The 23,507-nt window shown below is 42.7% G+C and overlaps 1 protein-coding gene across 1 annotated transcript in view; it reads left to right on the forward strand.

Moving 5' to 3' along the window:
* LOC136628835 (olfactory receptor 6C74-like) overlaps nt 1-21,423 on the forward strand; it is a 36,573-nt gene extending 15,150 nt beyond the window's left edge. Inside the window, exon 3 of the mRNA XM_066604928.1 lies at nt 21,019-21,423. Coding sequence (XP_066461025.1) covers nt 21,019-21,423 — 405 coding nt within the window. The remainder of the gene's footprint in view (nt 1-21,018) is intronic.
* Nucleotides 21,424-23,507: the final 2,084 nt, after the last annotated feature.

Genomic DNA, 23,507 nt, shown 5'->3' on the forward strand with positions numbered 1-23,507 from the left:
TTGTAACTGCATGTGTCCACTTCTAAAGAACCCCAGTCTGACTGGGGCATGCAGTGTGGGCCGAAGCTAACCTGCATTAAGCACGACATTACATCAGCTGTGTTGGGCACTGCAATGGGATATATTTAGGTAGCGCCAGTGGGTTCCAGGGAGCCACCCATGCCGTGGGTCCACAGGGAGTACTAACTGCATGTGTCCACTTCTAAAGAACCCCAGTCTGACTGGGGCATGCAGTGTGGGCCGAAGCCCACCTGCATTAAGCACGACATTACCTCAGCTGTGATGGGCAATGCAATGGGATATATTTATGTACCGCCGGTGGCTTCCTGGCACCCAACTATACTGTCGGTCCACAGGGAGTTGTAACTGCATGTGTCCACTTCTAAAGAACCCCAGTCTGACTGGGGCATGCAGTGTGGGCCAAAGCCCACCTGCATTAAGCATGACATTACATCAGCTGTGTTGGGCACTGCAATGGGATACATTAATGTACAGCCGGTGGGTTCCAGAGAGCCACCCATGCTGTGGGTGCACACGGAATTCCCATTGCGGAGTTGTACCTGGCTGTGACTATTTATAAAAAACCGCGCTCTGACTGGGGTATGCAGACACCTTGACAGAATGAATAGTGTGTGACACATAGTTTCCCCATTGCTATGCCCACGTGTGCAGCTCCTGATGGCGGTGGCACAGGATTATTTTTCTCATTGCTTCTGTACAGCATTGTGGGCTATTGCCCCGCCCCTTTTAAAGAGGGTCGCTGCCTAGCCGTGCCAACCCTCTGCAGTGTGTGCCTGCGGTTCCTCCTCATGGCAGACGCACTTATAAATAGACATGAGGGTGGCGTGGCATGAGGGCAGCTGAAGGCTGCGCAGGGACAATTTGGTGTGTGCTGTGGACACTGGGTCGTGCGGGGGCGTTGGGCAGCATGTAACCCAGGAGAAGTGGCAGCGGAGTGTCATGCAGGCAGTGATTGTGCTTTGTTGGAGGTAGTGTGGTGCTTAGCTAAGGTATGCCATGCTAATGAGGGCTTTTCAGAAGTAAAAGTTGTTGGGAGGGGGGGGCTCACTCTTGCCGGTATTGTGGCTTAATAGTGGGAACTGTGAACTTGAGATGCAGCCCAACATGTAGCCCCTCGCCTGCCCTATCCGTTGCTGTGTCGTTCCCATCACTTTCTTGAATTGCCCAGATTTTCACACATGAAAACCTTAGCGAGCATCGGCGGAATACAAAAATGCTCGGGTCACCCATTGACTTCAATGGGGTTCGTTACTCGAAACGAACCCTTGAGCATCGCGATAATTTCGTCCCGAGTAACCAGCACCCGAGCATTTTGGTGCTCGCTCATCTCTAGTTGAGACTCATTAACTTTTTCTATTTTTGACATAATCAATGCCTGTGCCAAATTTCAAATTTATATGACATCGGGAAGTGAGAGCATTAGATTACGTACGTAAAATTTGGACGCTAATTCGTTTGCGCTTAGAATTGAATATTCGAGTTGGGACCCATTAACTTTTCCTATTTATGACATAATAATCAATGCCCGTGCCAAATTTCAAGTGAGAGAATTAGATTCCATACATAACACTTGTATGCTAATTCTTTTGCGCTAGAATTGAATAATCGAGTTGGGATCCATTAGCTTTCCTATTTATGATGCAATCAATGCTCATGCCAAATTTCAAGTTTCTATGACATTGGGAAGTGAGAGAATTAGATTTTGTACATAAAATTTGGACGCTAATTCTTTTGCGCTTAGAATTGAATAATCGAGTTGGGACCAATTAACTTTTCCTACTTATGAAATAATCAATGATCGTGCCAAATTTCAAGTTTTTATCGAATCGGGAAGTGAGAGAATTAGATTCCGTACGTAAAATTTGGAAGCTAATTCTTTAGTGCTTATAATTCAATAATCGAGTTGAGACCCATTAACTTTTTCTATTTTTGACATAATCAATGCCCGTGCCAAATTTCAAATTTCTATGACATCTAAAAGTGAGAGCATTAGAGTACGTACGTAAAATTTGGACGCTAATTCTTTTGCGCTTAGAATTGAATAATCGAGTTGGGACCCATTAACTTTTCCTATTTATGACATAATAATCAATGCCCGTGCCAAATTTCAAGTGAAAGAATTAGATTCCGTACGTAACATTTGTACGCTAATTCTTTTGCGCTAGAATTGAATAATCAAGTTGGGACCCATTAGCGTTTCCTATGTATGACACAATCAATGCTCATGCCAAATTTCCAGTTTCTATGACATTGGGAAGTCAGAGAATTAGATTACGTACGTAAAATTTGGACGCTAATTCTTTTTCGCTTAGAATTGAATAATTGAGTTGGGATCTATTAGCTTTTTCTGTTTATGACATAATCAATGCCCGTGCCAAATTTCAAGTTTCTTTGACATCGGGAAGTGAGAGAATTAGATTCCGTACATAAAATTTGGACGCTAATTCTTTTGCGCTTAGAATTGATTAATCAAGTTGGGACCCATTAACGTTTCCTATTTATGACATAATCAATGCTCGAGCCAAATTCCAAGTTTCTATGACATCGGGAAGTGAGAAAATTAGATTACGTACATAAAATTTGGACGCTAGTTCTTTTGCGCTAGAATTGAATAATCGAGTTGGGACCCATTTACTATTCCTATTTTATACATAATCTATGCTCGTGCTGAATTTCATGTTTCTATGACATCGGGAAGTTGGAGAATTATTGGCGAGTCAGTGAGGGCTTTCGTCTTTATATATATAGACTAGCTGATATACCCGGGTTCGCCCGAGTTAATTTGGTACTGGTGTTTATCTGGTGTTCACACGGAAAATCTTATGAAGTCGTGCTTACTTTAGAGATACTGAGGAAAAACATATGTTCACCATTTTGCATAGTTCTCTGCGTTACCCAGGAAACACCACGTGGAGGTAACAATGCAACGTTTCCTTCATATAAAATGACATCAGGAAGTGAGAGAATTAGATTACGTACATAACATTCGGACACTAATTCTTTTGCGCTTAGAATTGAATAATCGAGTTGGGACCTATTAACTTTTCATATTTATGACACAATCAATGCTTGTTGCAAATTTCATGTTTCTATGACATGGGGAAGTGAGAGATTTGGATTATGTACGTAAAATTTGGATGCAAATTCTTTTGCGCATAGAATTGAATAATCAAGTTGGGACCCATTAACTTTTCCTACCTGTGAAATATTCAATGATCGTGCCAAATTTCAAGTTTCTATCGAATCGGGAAGTGAGAGAATTAGATTCCGTACATAAAATTTGGACGCCAATTTTTTTGCGCTAGAATTGAATAATGGAATTGGGACCTATTAACCTTTCCTATTTATGACATAATCAATGCTCGTGCCAAATTTCCCGTTTCTATGACACCGGAAAGTGAGAAAATTACATACCGCACGTAAAATTTGGACGCAAATTCTTTTACGCATAGAATTGAATAATGGAGTTGGGACCCATTAGCTTTTCCTATTTATGACATAATCAATGCTCGTGCCAAATTTCCCATTTCTATGACACCGGAAAGTAAGAAAATTACATTCCGCACGTAAAATTTGGACGCCAATTCTTTTGCGCTAGAATTGAATAATGGAATTGGGACCTATTAACCTTTCCTATTTATGAAATAATCAATGCACGTGCCAAATTTCCCGTTTCTATGACACCGGAAAGTAAGAAAATTACATTCCCCACGTAAAATTCGGACGCTAATTCTTTTGCGCATAGAATTGAATAATGGAGTTGGGACCCATTAGCTTTTCCTATTTATGACATAATCAATGCTCGTGACAAATTTCCTGTTTCTATGACACCGGAATGTGAGAAAATTAGATTCCGTACGTAAAATTTGGACGCTAATTCTTTTGCGCATAGAATTGAATAATGGAGTTGGGACCCATTAGCTTTTACTATTTATGACATAATCAATGTTTTTACCAAATTTCCTGTTTCTATGACACCAGAAAGTGAAGAAATTAGATTCCGCACGTAAAATTTGGACGCCAATTCTTCTGCGCATAGAATTGAATAATCGAGTTGGGACCCATTAGCTTTTCCTACTTATGACATAATCAATGCTCGTGCCAGATTTCCCATTGCTATGACACCGGAATGTGAGGTAATTAGATTCCGTACGTAAAATTTGGACGCTAATTCTTTTGCGCATAGAATTGAATAATCGAGTTGGGACCCATTAGCTTTTACTATTTATGACATAATCAATGCTCGTGACAAATTTCCTGATTCTATGACACTGGAAAGTGAAGAAATTACGTTTGGCACGTAAAATTTCGATGCCAATTCTTTTGCACTAGAATTGAATAATCGAGTTGGGACCCATTCGCTTTTCCTATTTATGACATAATCAATGCTCGTGCCAAATTTCACGTTTCTATGACACCGGAAAGTGAGAAAATTACATTCCGCACGTAAAATTTGGACGCTAATTCTTTTGCGCATAGAATTGAATAATCGAGTTGGGACCCATTTGCTTTTCCTATTTATGACATAATCAATGCTCGTGCCAAATTTCCCGTTTCTATGACACCGGAAAGTAAGAAAATTACGTTCCGCACGTAAAATTTGGACGCTAATTCTTTTGCGCATAGAATTGAATAATGGAGTTGGGACCCATTAGCTTTTCCTACTTATGACATAATCAATGCTCGTGCCAAATTTCCTGCTTCTATGACACTGGAAAGTGAAGAAATGACATTCCGCACGTAAAATTTGGACGCCAATTCTTTTGCGCTAGAATTGAATAATCGAGTTGGGACCTATTAATTTCTCCTATTTATGACATAATCAATGCTCGTGCCAAATTTCACGTTTCTATGACATCGGAAAGTGAGAAAATTGCATTCCGCACGTAAAATTTGGACGCTAATTCTTTTGCGCATAGAATTGACTAGTCGAGTTGGGACCCATTAGTGTTTCCCATTTATGACATAATCAATGCTCGTGCCAAATTTCCCGTTTCTATGACATTGGGAAGTGAGTGATTTAGATTATGTACGTTAAATTTCGACGCCAATTCTTTTGCGCTAGAATTGAATAATCGAGTTGGGACCCAATTTCTTTTCCTATTTTGGAGATAATCTATGCTTGCCCCAAATTTCATGTTTCTACGATATTGGGAAGTTGGAGAACTTTTGGCGAGTCAGTCAGTCAGTCAGTCAGTCAGTCAGTGAGTCAGTCAGTGAGGGCTTTCAGCTTTATATATATAGATTTGTACTTATAAACTGCACCTTTCCAGGCTAAGATGGTAGGAAGCCTGTCCCTCACTAATCAGGAAAGTGGGGCACCCCTGCTCAAAAGCAGGGCCCCTCTGTCTTCATCTGGGACCTAGCTATCGCTGATCAGGAACCTGGAAAAGTGCCCAAAACACACAGGACACAACACTGTTCACACAAACACACACACACTATACACAGAACAGGACTGCACATAAACCACATGCCAGGCCACTTGCACAGACATACCACACACGTCGTTGTTCACACCAATGTACCAGGTTGCGCATACAACATATAACAGGGACCCCAACCAGAGCTCACATGCATACAGATGGTAAACCAAAACCAGTCCAAGTGTACTCACACCAGGGAGATAGAGAGTTAGCCACCGTGCTGACATAGGAAACAGTGTCAGCCATCACCCATCTGACACACACACAAGACATAAGACGTCTGGAGGCCGCACCTGTCAAAGGGAAGGGAACATGGGGTCTGCATATGATACAGACAAGGAATATAGGTGTCCAGACCGTCTTTAGGGAAGGAGAGAGACACTACAGACAAGTATGCACTCACCAGCTCTGAGTGGAATTAACAGTGATACATAAAGCACTAAAATGACCATCAATCTCTCCCAAGAGTTTGCTGGTATTAAAGGGGTTGTCCCGAGGCAGCAAGTGGGTCTATACACTTCTGCATGGCCATAATAATGCACTTTGTAATGTACATTGTGCATTAATTATGAGCCATACAGAAGTTATAGAAAGTTTTATACTTACCTGCTCCGTTGCTGGCGTCCTCGTCTCCATGGTGCCGACTAATTTTCGCCCTCCGATGGCCAAATTAGCCGCGCTTGCGCAGTCCGGGTCTTCTCCTCTTCTCTATGGGGCTCCGTGTAGCTCCGCCCCGTCACGTGCCGATTCCAGCCAATCAGGAGGCTGGAATCGGCAATGGACCGCACAGAAGCCCTGCGGTCCATGAAGACAGAGGATCCCGGCGGCCATCTTCAGCAGGTGAGTATGAAGACGCCGGACCGCCGGGATTCAGGTAAGCGCTGTGCGGGTGGTTTTTTTAACCCCTGCATCGGGGTTGTCTCGCGCCGAACGGGGGGGGGGGGTTTAAAAAAAAAAAAACCCGTTTCGGCGCGGGACATCTCCTTTAATCTGCTGCAGACAAGGGGGATTGGCTGGTGGAGAATACCACACCTAGCCAGCTCAATTAAAGGGGTTGTCTCGAGGCAAGAGTGGAATTTTTTTATTGCCCAGTCCCCCTTTTTAAGCATACATAACTATGCACACATGTAAATGGGTTTTAACCCCTTCATGACATGGCCTATTTTGGGCTTAAGGACGCAACAATTTTTGGCGGATTTTCTTCTCTGTTTATCAAAAGCCATAACTTTTTTATTTTTCCGTCGACGCGGCCGTATGAGGGCTTGCTTTTTGCGTGGCGAACTGTAGTTTTCATCAATGCCAATTTTGGGTACATAGACTATATTGTAAATTTTTTTTTTAATGATAGCAGAGAGAGAAAACGCATCAATTCTGCCATAGATTTTTTTTTTTTTTACATCGTTAATCATGCAGCATAAATGAGACTTTCCATTTTTTCTGCAGACCGGTACGGTTACAACGATACCAAAAATTCTAACATTTTTTTTAGGTTTTCCCACTTTTCTGCAATAAAAACCCTTTTTTTTTGGAAATCTTTTTTCTATTCTAAATTGCTGCATTCAAAGTCCCGTAACTTTTTTATTTTTTGATGTACAGAGGTCTATGAGGGCTTATTTTTTGCGAGACGAGCTGTAAATTTTATTGGTACCATTTTGGCGTACATACGGCTTTTTTGATCACTTTTATTGCGTTTTTAGTGAGGCAAAATGCTAAAAATGAGCATTTTGCCTCAGTTTTTTAGCGTTTTTTTTAGCGTTTTTTTCTGTGCACAGTCAGAAGCATGTGCAACTTATTGTACGCATCGTTATGGATGCGACAATACCAAATATGTGGGGTTTTATTTATTTTTTTTACCTTTTTTTATGCTAATCTGAGAAAAAGCATAAAAAATGTTTTTTTTACTCTTTTTTTTACATTTTTTTAATTCATTTTTTAAATCTTTCTTTTTTTTACACTGTTTGTGTCCCTCTGAGGGACTTTAACCACTGCCCTGATGATCGCTGTCATAAGGCATGGCAGAGCTACTGCTCTCCCATGCCTTATCGCTCATACAGCGATCTCAGGCATAGGCAATACAGGACGCCAGTGTCTGGCGTCCTGTTGCCATGGTGACAGGCCGGGCTCTCACGATGACATCGCGAGTTCCGGCCGGAAACACAGAGGGAGCCGTGTTCCCTCTGTGAACTCTTTCCCTGCCGCGATCTACTTAGATCGCGGCAGGGAAGGGGTTAACAGTGGCGGGCGCATCTCCGATGTCCCCCCGCTGTTGCAGCGAGACGCCGGCTGTGACTGACAGCCGGCTCCCGCTGCGGGATAGCGCTGGATCATATGTGATCCCGCGCTATCTACAGGACGTAAGTTTACGCCCTGTTGCGGGAAGTACCAGGCTGCCAGGACGTAAACTTACGCCCTGCAGCGGGAAGGGGTTAAAGCTGGATTCTACTCACAGTTCTTGTATTTCAGCAACTTATATCACGTTTCCCAAAGATGGCCGCCGGTTCTTTTCCCATGGTGCACCGCGCTTGCTGTAGCCCGACGTGCGCGCTCCCGAGACGCTACCAGCTGTGTTTCCCTGACAACCAGACGCCCCCCAGCCGCCGACCGGACCCCGGGATTGAACGTGGCCGACCACGGCACACAGTCACCCACCGCCAGGCAGCAGGTAACCGTCGCTAGGCCCCGCCTCCCCCGCGCTAGGCCCCTGACAACAGACGAAGGCTCCGGGGCCCAGCGGCAGTCCCCCCGGCCCAGCGGCAGTCCCCCCGGCCCAGCGGCAGTCCCCTCGGCCCAGCGGCAGTCCCCTCAAGACAGGTGAAGGCCCCGGAGCCCAGCGCTAGGCTCCGGAGCCCAGCGCTAGGCTCCGGGGCCCAGCGCTAGACTCCGGGGCCCAGCACTAGGCTCTGGGGCCCAGCGCTAGGCTCCGGGGCCTTCACCTGTCTTAGGCTCCCCGACCCATCACTTACCTGGGTGGCAGGGCGGCGGGACAGCTGGGCGGCTTCTCGGGACAGCTGGGCGGCTCAAGTTACTGCACCCTTCTCTAAGAGAGGATGGTACAGAATGGCCGCTCCAGCGCGCTCCCGAGAAGTGACAGCTCGTCTGCGCATGCGCAGAAGAGCTGTAGCGGCTAGCAGGCTGAAGTGGCTCATGCTGAGAGCAGAAGACCGGACTGCGCAAGCGCGTCTAAAAAAGCAAGCCGCCAGCGAATTTAGACGGAACCATGGAGACGGGGACGCCAGCAACGGAGCAGGTAAGTGAATAACTTCTGTATGGCTCATATTTAATGCACGATGTATATTACAAAGTGCATTAATATGGCCATACAGAAGTGTATAACCCCACTTGATTTCGCGAGACAACCCCTTTAACCCCTACCTGTGAAGGTGTGCACAAGGAAACCTGTAGAACCACAGGTCGCAGACGCAAAATCTTAACTGTTCTGTTATCATATGGAGATGTTGCTGCTGGGAAAATACTAGGGCCTTTGGTTATAGTGAAGTTAAACCTCAACACCAATGGGTATAGAGACATTCTAGACAATATGGTATTACCTACCCTGTGGCAATACTTTGGATCCTTGTCTGTACCAACATAACCAAGCACCTTGTCATACAGCATGGAGTGTTGAGGCTTGGTTTGAGGAGCAAAACATCTGTAAATTTCATTGGCTAGCCTAAAGTCCGAAGCTCAATCTAAACAAGCATCTTTGGGATGACCTAAAATGCTGTGTCTGTGCGTGACCAGCACACTAATCAGCCCCCACACTGTTATCTTAAGCTCTCCTAGAGGAATGTAAGAAAATCCCTCTACACATCTATCAGAATTTGGTGGAACGAAACAAGGCAATATGCTGTGTTACCTTGTGTTGAAATAAAGTTTATAGCTGTATTGTAAATAATTACTGATGCACCGCCATATTTATATAAGTAAAGTTGAAATGCTGAAAGGAATCTACTCTACCTCCACCTCCCATCATTTCCATGTCATCCCACAGCCTTCTGTCCTTCACAATTTACACACTTGTCTGCTCTTGCGTAATCAGCTGCACTTATCCGCTGCTGACTGAAAGATTAAATTATTTTCCACCATGACAACTATCTTACTCCCACTTAATACAAAATATAAAAAACTCCACACTTATTTTATGGTTTCAGTGGGATAGGCCACAGCTTTATTAACTCTTTTATAACCAATTTTGAACAAACTCTTTCAATGCTTCGCTACTAAGGATGAGCGAGTATAGTCGCTAAGGCACTACTCGCTCGAGTAATGTGCCTTAGACGAGTATCTCCCTGCTCGTCCATAAAGATTCGGGGACCGCCGCGGCTGACAGGGGAGTCGCGGCGGGGAGCAGGGGAGAGTGGGCGGGAGAGAAGGAGAGAGAGATCTCCCCTCCGTTCCTCCCCGCTCTCCCCCGCAGCTCCCCGCCCCGCGGCGGCACCCGAATCTTTAAGGGCGAGCAGGGAGATACTCGTCTAAGGCACATTACTCGAACGAGTAGTGCCTTAGCGAGTATACTTGCTAATCCTTATTCGCTACCCAAGAAAATTTGTCCATAATTAATGAGAGAACTCAGAAAGCCCTGCTATCTTGGCTTAAAAATTATTCCTGGCATGGAAATTTTCTGCCATGAAGGATGCAGTGTATGACTTATGCTGCACTCCACCCTACCCCACTTTCCCGCACCACCGCCCTCTCGAGACCATCCTGAAGCCCTGATAAGAATATGTCTAGGTCTATGTTTTTCAAGTGGACCCCATCCTCCCCAAGCAAGCTAGCATTATCCCCCTCCAACTCTATATGTCATATAGTTACCCCTCTCAACAACTGCATAAATTTAGATACTTTTATGTTCAGGACCTTTTTGGCCCTGTCAATTGCCCCCGGATTCCTGGCTCCCCTCCATACTCTCTGTGGCATAACTTCGGATCAAACTAAAGCCTCGTTTAGACACAACAATTATCGCTCAAAGATGTCTTTTGAGCTACAATCATTGTGTGCCTTTACAGCGCAAGGTGATTGCTCAAATGTTGAGTGATCATTTTGCTCTCTGAGAGGGATATACAGAAGACAAGCGGGGCTGCTTGTCTTCTGCATCCAGCTTTTCTCTGCTTGTAGCGCCCGGATGTTATACAGCTGAGAGCTCTGAGTCGGGTATGCAGAACACCTGTGGGCAGCTGTGTCCTTCATACCCCGCCTGTGTTCAGGAACGGGAAACAATTGTATCAGCTGTATCCCGCCGTGAATTCCTGATAAGGCTGATCATTCTCTTTCAGCATGCTGAAAGAGAAAGATCAGCCATTCCTTAACAAAAACTGCATGATGTCAGTGCAGTTAGACACAACAATTATTGCTCAAAAGGCGTCTTTGAGCGATTTTTGAGCGAGAATCATTGTGTCCAAATCAGCCTTAACACCATCAGCTCAAAGAATTCCCCGAAACGCTGTATATCTTGCTTGATTAATGCAATTAACTCTCCTATCTTTGTGGAACCCAGATCATTACCCCCAGCATATATTAGCAGGATGACTAGACCAGATTTCCACTGGTGCATTCAAATAACCTCCGGCAAAATCCTTTCTCAGTGCAGTCCTCTGATGCCACGCCAGTGTACCTGCATCTTGGCAATAGCTAGATTCACTCCAATTGGTCACAGTCTTGTTTGTCCCAATAAATGAAAGAATGGCTGAGGATCCATATTTGCCACATTTCTGATCCTATAAGAGATCGGAAGCAAACGAAAACCACATTTCTCCGCACATTATTGGCCAACCACTTAACTAACCTTGTCATTATAGGGGGGAAGTGGGAGGGATGGGGAGGAAGATCGCCATTACCATTGTAACGTCATTAAATCCATACAAACGTTGGATCGATAAGCCTCCAATTTCCAAATCCACACACATTTTACTCCTTCTGCATCCAAACTACAGGCATCTGCCATCATTGCTGCCCGTAGCCTAAGCGAGTGAGTTTCGAATTCCTTCGTATTGAGGCCCAGTTCCCGTGGGCCCGAATGAAAAACCCTCATAAACTGATAGCGAGTCAGTGTGGCCCCGGAGGCATGCACCAGAAAATGTCTCACCACCGGACGCTGCACCAGAAATTCCTTAACTAACAAAATTGTGCACCATTGCGAACCCAAGGCCTTTATTGACAACAGTAACCCCTGCCAAAAGCATCCGTTTTTGACTTTCTCACACTCACTTGAACTACCCCTTGAACCAATAAAACATTCTTATCTGATAATCCCCCAGTTTTTTCCTTGCTAGACAGAATCAATTCACTTACCTGTAGCACAATAAAAAATGCTAGTGCAAACACCCCCCCCCCCAAAAAAAAGGCAATCCCACTCATCAGAACACACCACCTCCAAAATGGCGAACAAACGACTTAAAAGAGAAAAAGATACCAAGTGTCTCCCATCCAAAACATTCTGCTCTTTTCTCCATCCTTTGAAGATTTGCGTTACGATGAAATCCTTAGTCACATCTCTGCTTCCATGCAACTTCAACAGAAAAGCGACACCCAAAAGGTGCTTACGTGCTACTCCCACTGATGCACCACGATCCCTCAGCAGAGACAGCAACTCTAATGTAACATGCAATGCTTGCTCTTAAACTGGAAAATGACCACCTGAGTAGGACAACCATAATGACCATGTTGCACTGTAGCTCCTCCACATCATCTCAGTAACCAACGAATGAAGCAGCTTCAATAATTCTACTCTATCAGCTCCCATAAGAAAATGCGGTAGTGGTTCGCCTTGACGTCCGCCGCTGGGTGAACATCTCTGAATACCGTCATCCGAGCACAAGAGAGCACGTCAGCCATCACATTTTGACAACCTGGCACCTGGCTAGCCCAAAACATAATGTTGCATTGTAAACACCTCAAAACTAAATGCCTGATCAAGGCTAAAACTGTGAGTGATAAGGAAGTCTGTTTATTGGTCACTTGCACCACAGCCTCATTATCTGTCCAAAAACAAATTTTTCGATCCAAAAACATTGTACCCCAAAGCTCGACTGCCACTATAATGGGAAAAAACTCCAGCATAGCTATGTTTTTCAATAAGCTACTTTCCTGCCACGATGCTGGCCAGGGAAACCTGCACCAGTGATTCTCAAAAATAACGCTGAAACCATCCGCTCCCACTGTGTCTGAAAATAAACGTAACTCCTTGTTCGCTACCTCTGCTTCTTGGCAGATGATCCTTCCATTGAGAGATCGTAGGAACACCTGCCAGACATAGAAGAACTCTACATGCAGAAATTAATAAACCCAACAGAACCTGCATCTGATGCAACGTGTCTTTTTTATGACAATAACCGACTCGACCGTCCGTCTTAGACGCACCACCTTGTCCTCTGGCAAGTGGAAAACCATGAGTTGCGTGTCCATTTCGATCCCTTAAAATTCCAGCTGTGTAACCACGCCGACTGTCTTCTCTTCTGACAATGGTACACGAGCTTTTATCATCAACCCTATGAAATGTAAGCAGCAAAAAAAAATTGCAAATCGTGGACTCCTTCAGGCCCACAAAGATTGTGGATGACCGATGTGATGTTTGTATCATATATCACCATCCATTCTAAAAATGAGCCAAAACTCTCAAAATAGTAAAACAATATGGAGCATCCCATCGGCAGCCACATATCCACAAAAAAACTGGTCCTCTATCTAGCACCTGAGTAAAGCAAACTCAATGTAAGACTTTGCTAAACAAGCCCCTGGTTCCGTATGCTGAATGAGAAAGCGAGGTGTATGAAACCGCCGCTTGCTCCTTTGGTATACCATCATTGACCGATTCCCCAACCAGGAACGACAAATGATGTATTAATCTGAATTTACCAGCCTCCTTTTATGGAACCAGGTCCAAAGTGGACACCTGCAAATTGGGTAGTGGTGGCAAAAGAGCTGACCATACGGCCCAGCGCAACTACTTTTAACAACTTCTCTTTTACTAACTCCAAATTATCCAATGCCGATTTCAAGTTTGCATACAATGATAAAGCTGTCTGTAATTGGTGTGGAAAACCGCTGGAAAAACATTCACTGAGAATGTATGCTTCCTGCCTCCTGTGGTAACTGTCTAACCACAGTTGAAGGTAGCTGCTTCTTACCGGTGTTCGCTGTGCCACCGGCCGAAACCACCGAGGTCGAGCCTCTCTGTCTCCGAAAACACCTGACCGCCGTCGACATTGAGCTAATATTAGTTGCATCCAAACATCCATTGCTTTTGGTGCCCAATTTTTTGAAGATGACCCTGAGATCCGTTGACGAAGATCTTCGTTACAGCGCCACCAAGCCACACCTCTCTGCAACTTGTCAGCACTATAAATGGTATTAATATATGTTAACAACTTAGGGCTTTTCTTCGGTTAACTTTGTCACACAGTATGTGTCAGCACCATAAAGACCTGTAACCCATTTCGAAAGGTTTTTGCTACCTTTTGTTTTTTATCTGCCAGAGAAGCAGACCCATGCCTGATTGACACCCCACTGACCTAGTCCCCCTGACTCTGCTCCACTTGCTGCCCAACCCCCATTTTTGCACCTCCGCTACTTCTGGCTCTCCACCATCACTATCGCCATCACTATCGCCTGCCTGCTGCTGATCCCACACACTAAGGAGATCAGCTGCCGAGTCCCTACTGAATGCTCCTACTGGGGACAAACCGTGGTCTCCCTCCACCTCTCCTCCCATACTTTTCCACCACGTGACATGAGGTCCCGGCGTCGTGCGACCGCTGACAGCAGTTCTGTTTGTCCGTTGTGAACTCCTGTGGAAGGGAGCCGTGCAAAGTCCTGGCACCTAGCAGAGCCGGACAAGTATCTACTCCCTTGGGCTCTCCATCCCTCACCTCACTTCACCGCGGGGCTGGGGCTGAGATATGCAGACGGGTTACAGCAATGCCGAGGCCTACCCTGGACACCGCTTCCTCCTCTACAGGCATATGCTGCTCTGATGGTCCTGCCGATGAGGAAGGCCTGCAAGATTCCAGGATCTCCTCCAGCCATCCATGGCCCTTCAATGACACTGCCTCACGGATCTGTGATGCTAAAGTATCAATGTCCTTCTCCTTCTCTTCCTTCCTCTCCAGAAATGCTCTCAGACTTCTCATCCGAGCTCTAAGGGCAGAAGGATACAGCTCCTTTTTGCTCCTCTACTTTTGATTCCCTCCTCCCTTTCATACATGCCCCTTTTTATTCAAAATAGCCATTTATCACCCATTTGCTCCTGGTCCTATTCTTCAAAAATTGCCCAATCAAAAATGCCTGCCTTTCAGTCAATGGCAGCTGTGTTAATTACTGTGCTGCCTTCCAAACTCTCCTCTCAGCCTCTCAGTATTTGGTTTCCACATGCCACAAAAAATGCCCTCTGTAGTATGCTACACTTTGTTGGCCTTCAGGATAGTGCTCTCTATTGCTTTTCTTCCGGCATCTCTGCTGTCTCTCACATCATGTCCCCTCTCTATGGGTGACTGAATCTTTCAAAAACTGAGACCATTATATTCCTATATAACCTAAATCTCTTATTTCTATCTTCAAGCCTTTTTTATGTTGTACCAGTTCTCAGAAATGCGCTACCCCAGACAATCAGATATCTCCTAATACTCATAGTTTTAACTGGACATTTAAAACTCATCTTTTTAGATAGGCCTATCAGATTTCATAAATTGACTTTTATCCTTTTACTACCATTATTCAACATTAACATGCCCTACAGGACAGAGATGCAGTGAGTCAGGGACAAAGAGAGGGGCAGTATTTGTCACCAGTAGCACATAAACAGGAACCATGACTGCCAGTGGGAGGAGGTGAGGAAAGTCAGAGACTATGGCCCTGATTCATAACAATAGATATTGTGGTACAAGATTAGACCGGACACACAAGGATCTCTCTTCAGGAAGTGAATAAGTTTATTTGTGTGCGCACAGACCCTGGGGAATATCACCTCCAAAGCCCAAAGTGAGTTAACAGAGAAATTCATATAGCTTCATAGCAAGTAGGCTGGCTTATTCACAGCTTCGTAAATATTGGTTAACACTTTAAATAAAGACCAGGAAGAGAAATTCTACTTTCACTTTCAACAAAAGTACAAGGGTGGGAATGTAACATTGGGCCTTCTCAGTATCCAATTACAATAGTGTCTGTTTGATGCAGTTTACACTCAGCTAACAGAAGTACTGTATGTAGTATCTTTAGAAGAAAACATTTTAGTTAACTACACTTTGCATAAGAGGAAGAGAAGTTAATAAGGCAAAAGTAAGTATGCAGTAGATATATCCTATGTGCATAGAAACATTTAGAAATAGCAGAAATGTCTATAATATACCTCAGCTTTCTGTCTGAAAATGGAGAGCAATAGCAGTTGTTACAATATTACTTTATGTCGTCCCGCCACAATATGCTACCAGAACCTAGTAAACTACACAGATATAGCAGCAAAACAAAACTCAGTGAATAAGTATAGTTCCAGATCCAGTACCAAGTTCTGTGCATGAATGCAATACCAGAACCAATCTTATACTCTCTCCTTCCCTTTTTCTCTATCCAACATAGACCACCATAATGACTTCTCTCATTCACCATTTTGAAGTGTCTGTCTGTTCACAATACTTTATTGAATTCAACATGGGAGGGTCAACAAAGACAGTGAAGCACATAGCAGGAGGCACTACTATTATACTATAGGTAAAGGGTGGGCCATGTAAAAGTTGCCCATCTTCAATATCAGCATTCACTCTTTGGAGGGGGCTGTAGCCCTTTCATTTTACTTTAGCAGTTAAAGAAGTGAAAGCTACACTCTGATTGGTTTCTATTGGCAACAAAGATTTTCATAAATCTGCTCCATGGTGTTCTTCCTTTAACAGCGAATAGTTACTTTGGAGAACTATATATGAAATGGATCAATTAAGAAACTGACAAGTACCCAGGAACAAAAGCACTTACTAAACATTTTATTCAAATACCGGTTCAGAAATGGCGCTAAACGGGGTCTGTCACAAACATAAACAAACCAAGGCCTCCATTAGTCCGGATGTCTGAAATCATCTGTGAAATACAGCAGCAGATTGCAAGTAGCCCTTGAAAATAAACTTAGAGACTATACCAGCAAGTTAGTGCTGTCATGTTCTACTCCTGGAACATGCAGTTCTAGGACTTTTAGGAGCAGACTGTTGCATGTGTGGTTGATTTGGTTCGCTGATGTTGTGCAGTTCTCCAGCCAGCCAAATCACCATCAGTCTGTGCACATAAATACAAGCCCTTCTTTGTAGATGTTACTGGTCATTTATCTATTATTCCTTTCCCTCTAAGTACTTGGTGCCATGCATGCTGCTAGCTTCGAGTTGCATCCCCCACCTTCCCTGAAGATGGTCTGGACACTTGATCTCCCTGTCTGCATGTTTGCAGGCCCCTTTTCCCTTTCCTTTTACCAGGTGTGGCCTCCAGATATTTGATGTCCTTATACATTGTCAGATGTGTTATATCTGACAACATGTGTCTTTTAGATCACATTTGTGTCTGATGCTCTTGCCCCTTTCTCGTTATGTGGACACTTGAACTAGCTCCTGTTTTATCTATGCATTCATGAGATTCTGAGTGGAGTTTCCCTTGGTTTGTAAGGTGAGCAGACTTTTGGTGTGAACAATGACTTGTTCAGTTTATATCTGAAAGTGTGCACTGCACTTGACGTGAACAAGGACTTGTTTAGTGTATGTCTGAAGGTGTGGACTGTATTTAGTGTGAATAATGTCTTGTTCTGTGTGGTGTTCCCTTTATGTTGCAGTTACTTGGTGTGAACAGGGCTGTGTTCTGTGTGTGTCTGAAGGTGTTGACTATACTAGGTGTGAACTGTCCTTTTTTAGTGTGTATGTTGTACTTCCTTTGTCTGGTGTTCCTACATGTTACCATTTAGGGCAAGCCAGACCCCTAGGTTCTAACATGGGGCTGTCCCTATTTAGATGATTGCCCCGCTTGTTGCCGGTTTTCCCTTTTGTAGTTTTAGTTGTCTTGTTAGAGTAGGGACTCACAAGAGAATGATGACCCCTGACATGGGATTGTGAGCTTACGTATTCTGGCTAAAATACAAAGCAATACATCTTACTTACTTGTAGGTATTTCCACCTGTCTGGTAGTTTAGTACATTGGTAAGTATTTTGGCATTTGTTGTCTTTGTGGTTGTTTGAATGCATGTTCACTTTATGTATCTGTGTATCTGAGTGTATATTCTTTCTGTTTCTCTTCCCTACAGCCCTTATTTAGGTTGTGTTCATGTAGATAGTGGTTTCCACGACCTGCACAAATGTAACAGATGTATCATGAACAACATGGCAGCAAGTGCTGAAATCTATTAATCTGAAACCACACTGCATAATGCATGCAGTGTCAGGGATCAAACCTGGGACCTCCTGTGCCCCAAGCAGTGGCTCTCCCTGCTGTAGACAAATGAATGGCAGGAGCTTGGATGCATGAAGGTAAACATTCTTCTGCTTTTATTTAACCCTTTCCAATCCACTGTCTGACCTCCTGAAGACATTATGATTTAAGGCTGTACAGCTCCGATGTTGGAAGACGTCCATTGGGGTTCTCTTACTGTATATTGCCAGCGTCTCTGCTGTCGTAGCCTATCCAACGTGTCACCCCATGCAATACTGGCTTTAGCCAGCATATAGCGCTGTTGTATAGCAGCAGAAAAAGAGTAAGCCCCCTAGGAAAACCAGGATACAAATTGGATTGAAAAGGGTAAAATCGTGCTCATATCAACAAGGATACTATATAGGCCTGGAGGATGCATTTCCATCTCCTCCCAGATCTTAATCACCTCATTTACATTATACTACTTCCTTCCTTAAGAAACAATCTCATTAGGTTTACACCCATTGATTAACCCTTTGTTCTATTCAGACATGTACATAATCAATGGGCTCTTCGCTCCCATAAGAGCTACCACACATGTGCACAACTGTTCCAGATAATAAATAACTATTTCAGATAATAAATAACTCTTCACTATATATAATTGTTGATTAAATATCTTGCCCTTCTTACAATACTAATATTAATGGAATATTGATATCATATACATACAGATAATCCACCATAAGAAAAGACTTCAACATCATATGACTAAATGCCAGGGTAGGGAAGATAATGGAAGACAGCGATATCTATTACAGGGTATATACTTCTTTGTATCTCTCTTTGTCTTAAATCTCAAAATACCTCATATTTCTTATCCTAAATCTTTTTCTCCATATATTTTTCCCTATGCACCTTTTCATATATTTATTGGGGAAGTCATATCCAAATATTTTTTAGAACCCATTCATTTTTACACTTACACATCATATATCCATATTTAGGAATAGAATTTAGATGTTCTTCATACTGACTAAGTTTATACAGTTATAGAAGAATCTAATAGCAAAAAAAAAACTAAAAAAAACCTTCTGCAACCATTGCTTAACTATCCTATATAAATTCATTCATGTTCTCAGTTGTCACAATATTACTTTATAAATATGGCATAAATCCATATTTATGCATTTATATATAATATATCCATATTTAAGAATAGAATTCAGATGTTCTACATATTACCCAAGTTTATGCGGCTATAAAGGGATCTAATAGCAAAAAAAAAAAAAAATAATATATAATCCGTTTTCTTATTGAGACCTTCGGGGCTCACACCCATTGTCGATATTTTCTTGCGCTGCGAGAGCACGTGAAAAATCTCGCAGCGCAAGAAAGACCCTGAAATAAGACCGCAATATCTCCAATCTTTTCAATTGAGCCAGCGGCAGCAGCGCTAACCTCATTGAAAAGATATGAAGAATACTGGGACTTCTACCACAGCTGTCACAGCTGTGACAGCTGTGGTAGAGGATTCCTTCATCCCTGCACTATCTTAGCTATTCATGAATGAATAGCTAAGCGCTATCTGTAATTGGCTGAGCCGGATTTTTAAATGCCCTCCTGCTGAAAGTGCTGGACAGCAGTGTCGGGGAGCCAGCTGGAGGATGCGTCTGAGCGGCGGAGAGGTGAGTAATTTTTTTAAAATTATTTTTGTTTACCACTTACTAATGATTTTCAGGGAAGGGCTTATATTTCAAGCCCTTCCCCGAAAATCATACTGCAGGGTTTGCCACAAACCACTGCTTTCAATGGGACCGGCAGCAGCGCCGATCCCAATGAAAGCAATGGGCTAGCATGCTGCACTTCTGCCATAGCTCTCACAGCTGTCACAGCTGTGGCAGAGGCCCACTGTATTCTCCATATCTTTTCAATGGGGCTAGCACTGCTGCCGCTAGCCCCATTGACAAGACTGGCGATATCCCGGCGTGATCCCGTTTTTTTTCCTCGCACTGCGCTGCGAGAGTTTTCACTTACTCTCGCAGCGCAGTGAAGACAAAAACCCCAGTGGGTATCCACCCTTAGGGTAACGTGTCTCAAGGGTCAAAATCCAATATCCTTCTCTCTTTAACATCTGAGTTTGGTCTATATTTTGTTTTCGATTACTTGTAACTCTTTCAATACCACAATAGCTGAATCCCTCTAATTTTTGTGAGTGCTCCTCAATAAAGTGTTTAGTCACACCTGAGTGGTTGACATTAGCATTTTTTATATGTCTCACATGTTCTGTGAGCCTCATTCTCAACTTTCTCATTGTGCAACCTATATATTGAATGTTACATAAATTACAAGAAATCATGTATACTACGTGTTCTGAATCGCAATTCATGTAATTTTGTATATCATATTCCTTTCCTCCTTCCTTATCACTAAACTTATTGCATTTTTTTTGCCATATGCAAACACTACAGCGAGGTTTACCACATTTAGTGAAGCCCTTGGAATTTAACCATTGTTTAGCTTTACCATTTGATGTATAGTTGCTTGGGGATAATACATTAGCTAAACTTTTTCCTCTTTTAGCCACAACTAATATTTTTCCATCTAATAATTCATCCGTTACTCAATCTTGTCGTAAAACCGGTAAATATTTATAGAATAAACTTCTAATCTTGTTAAATTCATTGCTATATCTAGTGACAAACACTAAATTCTCATTTTTATCATTATTCCTTCTCTGTTTCCCTTATATTTGATCATTCCTATTCATTCTCTTTACTCTTCTCTCTGAGCTATCCCAAAGTTAATCTTCCCCTTATCTCTCTTATTGTTGCATCATAATTATTATTTGTTGTACATGCTCTTTTTGCCCTTATCATTTTTCCTAACGGGATTGCTTTAATCACGTGTGATGGGTGTGCACTCTCCGCATGCAGGATTGTGTTCCCTGCAGTTTCCTTCTTATAAATTTTGCTTTCTATGATGCCTTTCTCTTGATTACCTAATAATTCCAAGTCCAAAAAGGACACTCTTTTCCTCATAATTACCTGTGAATTTCAAGTTATGTGGATTCTCGTTAATAAACTTCAGGAATCTTTTTAATAACTCCGATCTGTTCTCCTTTTCCTCCTCACATAATATAATGATATCATCCAGGTAACGACTGTACCATATCAAATGGTTATACATAGGATTATTCTCATTATAGATATTATCTGTTTCTCACCAACTCATTGTTAATATAGCAACGGTCGGTGAGAAACGGGAGCCCATAGTGGAATATGGGGAGGACAAATTGAAAGAGCTAAAAAAGGATATACATAACACAGAAAAAGAATTATTAAACGTTACAAAACCAGAGGACTATGATAAAATAAATAGAAAAATAAAGGACAATCTTGCTAAAATGGAAGAAGGAATAATGAATATTAAAAAAACAAAATTGGAGCGGGAGGAGAAAGATTATGAAATGAAAGAAGTTTACAGCTGGTTTAAAAGAAGATCATACAAGGAATTTAGACCAATCCTGAAGAAAAAACAGCATAATGAAAAGCAGAATCGGGTTACGTTTACAACTACAGATACAGAAGATTACACAACAGGAAAGGATTGATCCAGTTGTAACCTGTCTAGTTCTGAGTTACCCAATGGAGAAAACCGATGGAAAACGTCAATATAGTAATATTGTGACAACTGAGAACATAGATTCCTCCATAACTGTATAAACTTAGTTAGTATGAAGAACATCTAAATTCTATTCCTAAATATGGATATATGATGTGTAAGTGTAAAAGTGAATGGGTTCTAAAAAATATTTGGATATGAATCCCCCTATAAATATATGAAAAAGGTGCATAGGGAAAAATATATGGAGAAAAAGATTTAGGATAAGAAATATGAGGTATTTTGAGATTTAAGACAAAGAGATACAAAGAAGTATATACCCTGTAATAGATATCGCTGTCTTCCATTATCTTCCCTACCCTGGCATTTAGTCATATGATGTTGAAGTCTTTTCTTATGGAGGATTATCTGTATGCATATAATATAAATATTCCATTAATATTAGTATTGTAAGAAGGGCAAGATATTTAATCAACAATTATATATAGTGAAGAGTTATTTATTATCTGAAATAGTTATTTATTATCTGGAACAGTTGTGCACATGTGTGGTAGCTCTTATGGGAGCGAAGAGCCCATTGATTATGTACATGTCTGAATAGAACAAAGAGTTAATCAATGGGTGTAAACCTAATGAGATTGCTTCTTAAGGAAGGAAGTAGTATAATGTAAATGAGGTGATTAAGATCTGGGAGGAGATCGAAACATGTATATAGTATCCTTGTTGATATGAGCACGATTTAAATAAAAGCAGAAGAAATTTTACCTTCATACATCCAAGATCCTGCCATTCATTTGTCTACATTGTAAAGAACTGCTGGGATCAAGCGGTATAGGATGGAAGGTCATTCCTGCTAAAGAGAGGATACGGACGGAACATAAGATGGGAGCAATCACAACCTGATGCATAAGTGAGGGACTTTTTCTTTATTTGCTCTCCTTGCTGAGCTATCCAGCCTTCCCTGATCCAGTTCCCTGTCTTGGCTCCTCCCTGCCCCTGATTAGACTTCCTATATAAGCCTGACCCTTCCACTGCACCATTGCATATTTATTGAGCCTTGTGCCTGCTAACCTGCCTCTTACCATTTTATGGTCATCTTATGTACCAGACCACGACTCCTTTGATCTCATATCCAGCCGCCTGGAGAGGCGTCCCGGGAAAGAAAACCCACTGGAAAACCATGCCTTTTTAGGAACCAGTTCAAAGAAAAGAAAAACGTTTCCCCGTGCTCTGAGAATCAAAGGAAATGTAATGGACCCAAGGGTCCACAGGTTATATTAACCAACTTTTAATGATGCAACGCATTTGGCATCCCCAACACGCCTTTCTCAAGCATAAATACCATCACAACTTTAAAAATGCACATATATACACATATACATATATACACACATATATACATATATAGACATATACACACACATATATACATATATACATATATACACATATAAACATATATATATATATATATACCATATAGCGTATACTCACAAATGTGGTGCTCGCAGCAGCCGCCAGTGCAGCGGCAGCAGCCGCGTCATACGGTGGTATGAGTTTTCCGTCCATGTGACCATTGATTTCCCTCTGCGGAATGCAACATGTGTTCCACCTACTCTTTCTTCATTCATAAATTAATTGGAGAGAAACGTGGGCTCCATTGAAAATGTGATGACGTCATTCCATCCGTCGCGCCGGGTCCGATTCTCAGAGTGCAGGGAAACTTTTTCTTTTCTTTGAACTGGTAACTTAAACACTCCCAACTCCTCACAAATGTGGTTCTTAAATTGTTACGATCGTGTGGGCCAACTAAGAACAGGGGCCTCACGATCGTGACCAAATCGGACTGGGGATGGTGTGGGACGCACACAGGTTGCACACTGTATTCACGCGGGTTTCAGGCAACTGACTCTGTGCTACATGGGAGGATGACGTGGCCCTACCTAAGCGAGAACATCGCCCCAATAAGAGGGTGGCCCAGCGGTCTTTAGATCTGGGCCCTAGCTGATCCTAGGAGTCACACACCAGAACAGGACGCATTCACATGACAAAACAGGGACAGAACAAGATACA

This window comes from Eleutherodactylus coqui, chromosome 5, assembly GCF_035609145.1.
Source record: "Eleutherodactylus coqui strain aEleCoq1 chromosome 5, aEleCoq1.hap1, whole genome shotgun sequence".
In the NCBI taxonomy this organism is placed as follows: domain Eukaryota; kingdom Metazoa; phylum Chordata; class Amphibia; order Anura; family Eleutherodactylidae; genus Eleutherodactylus; species Eleutherodactylus coqui.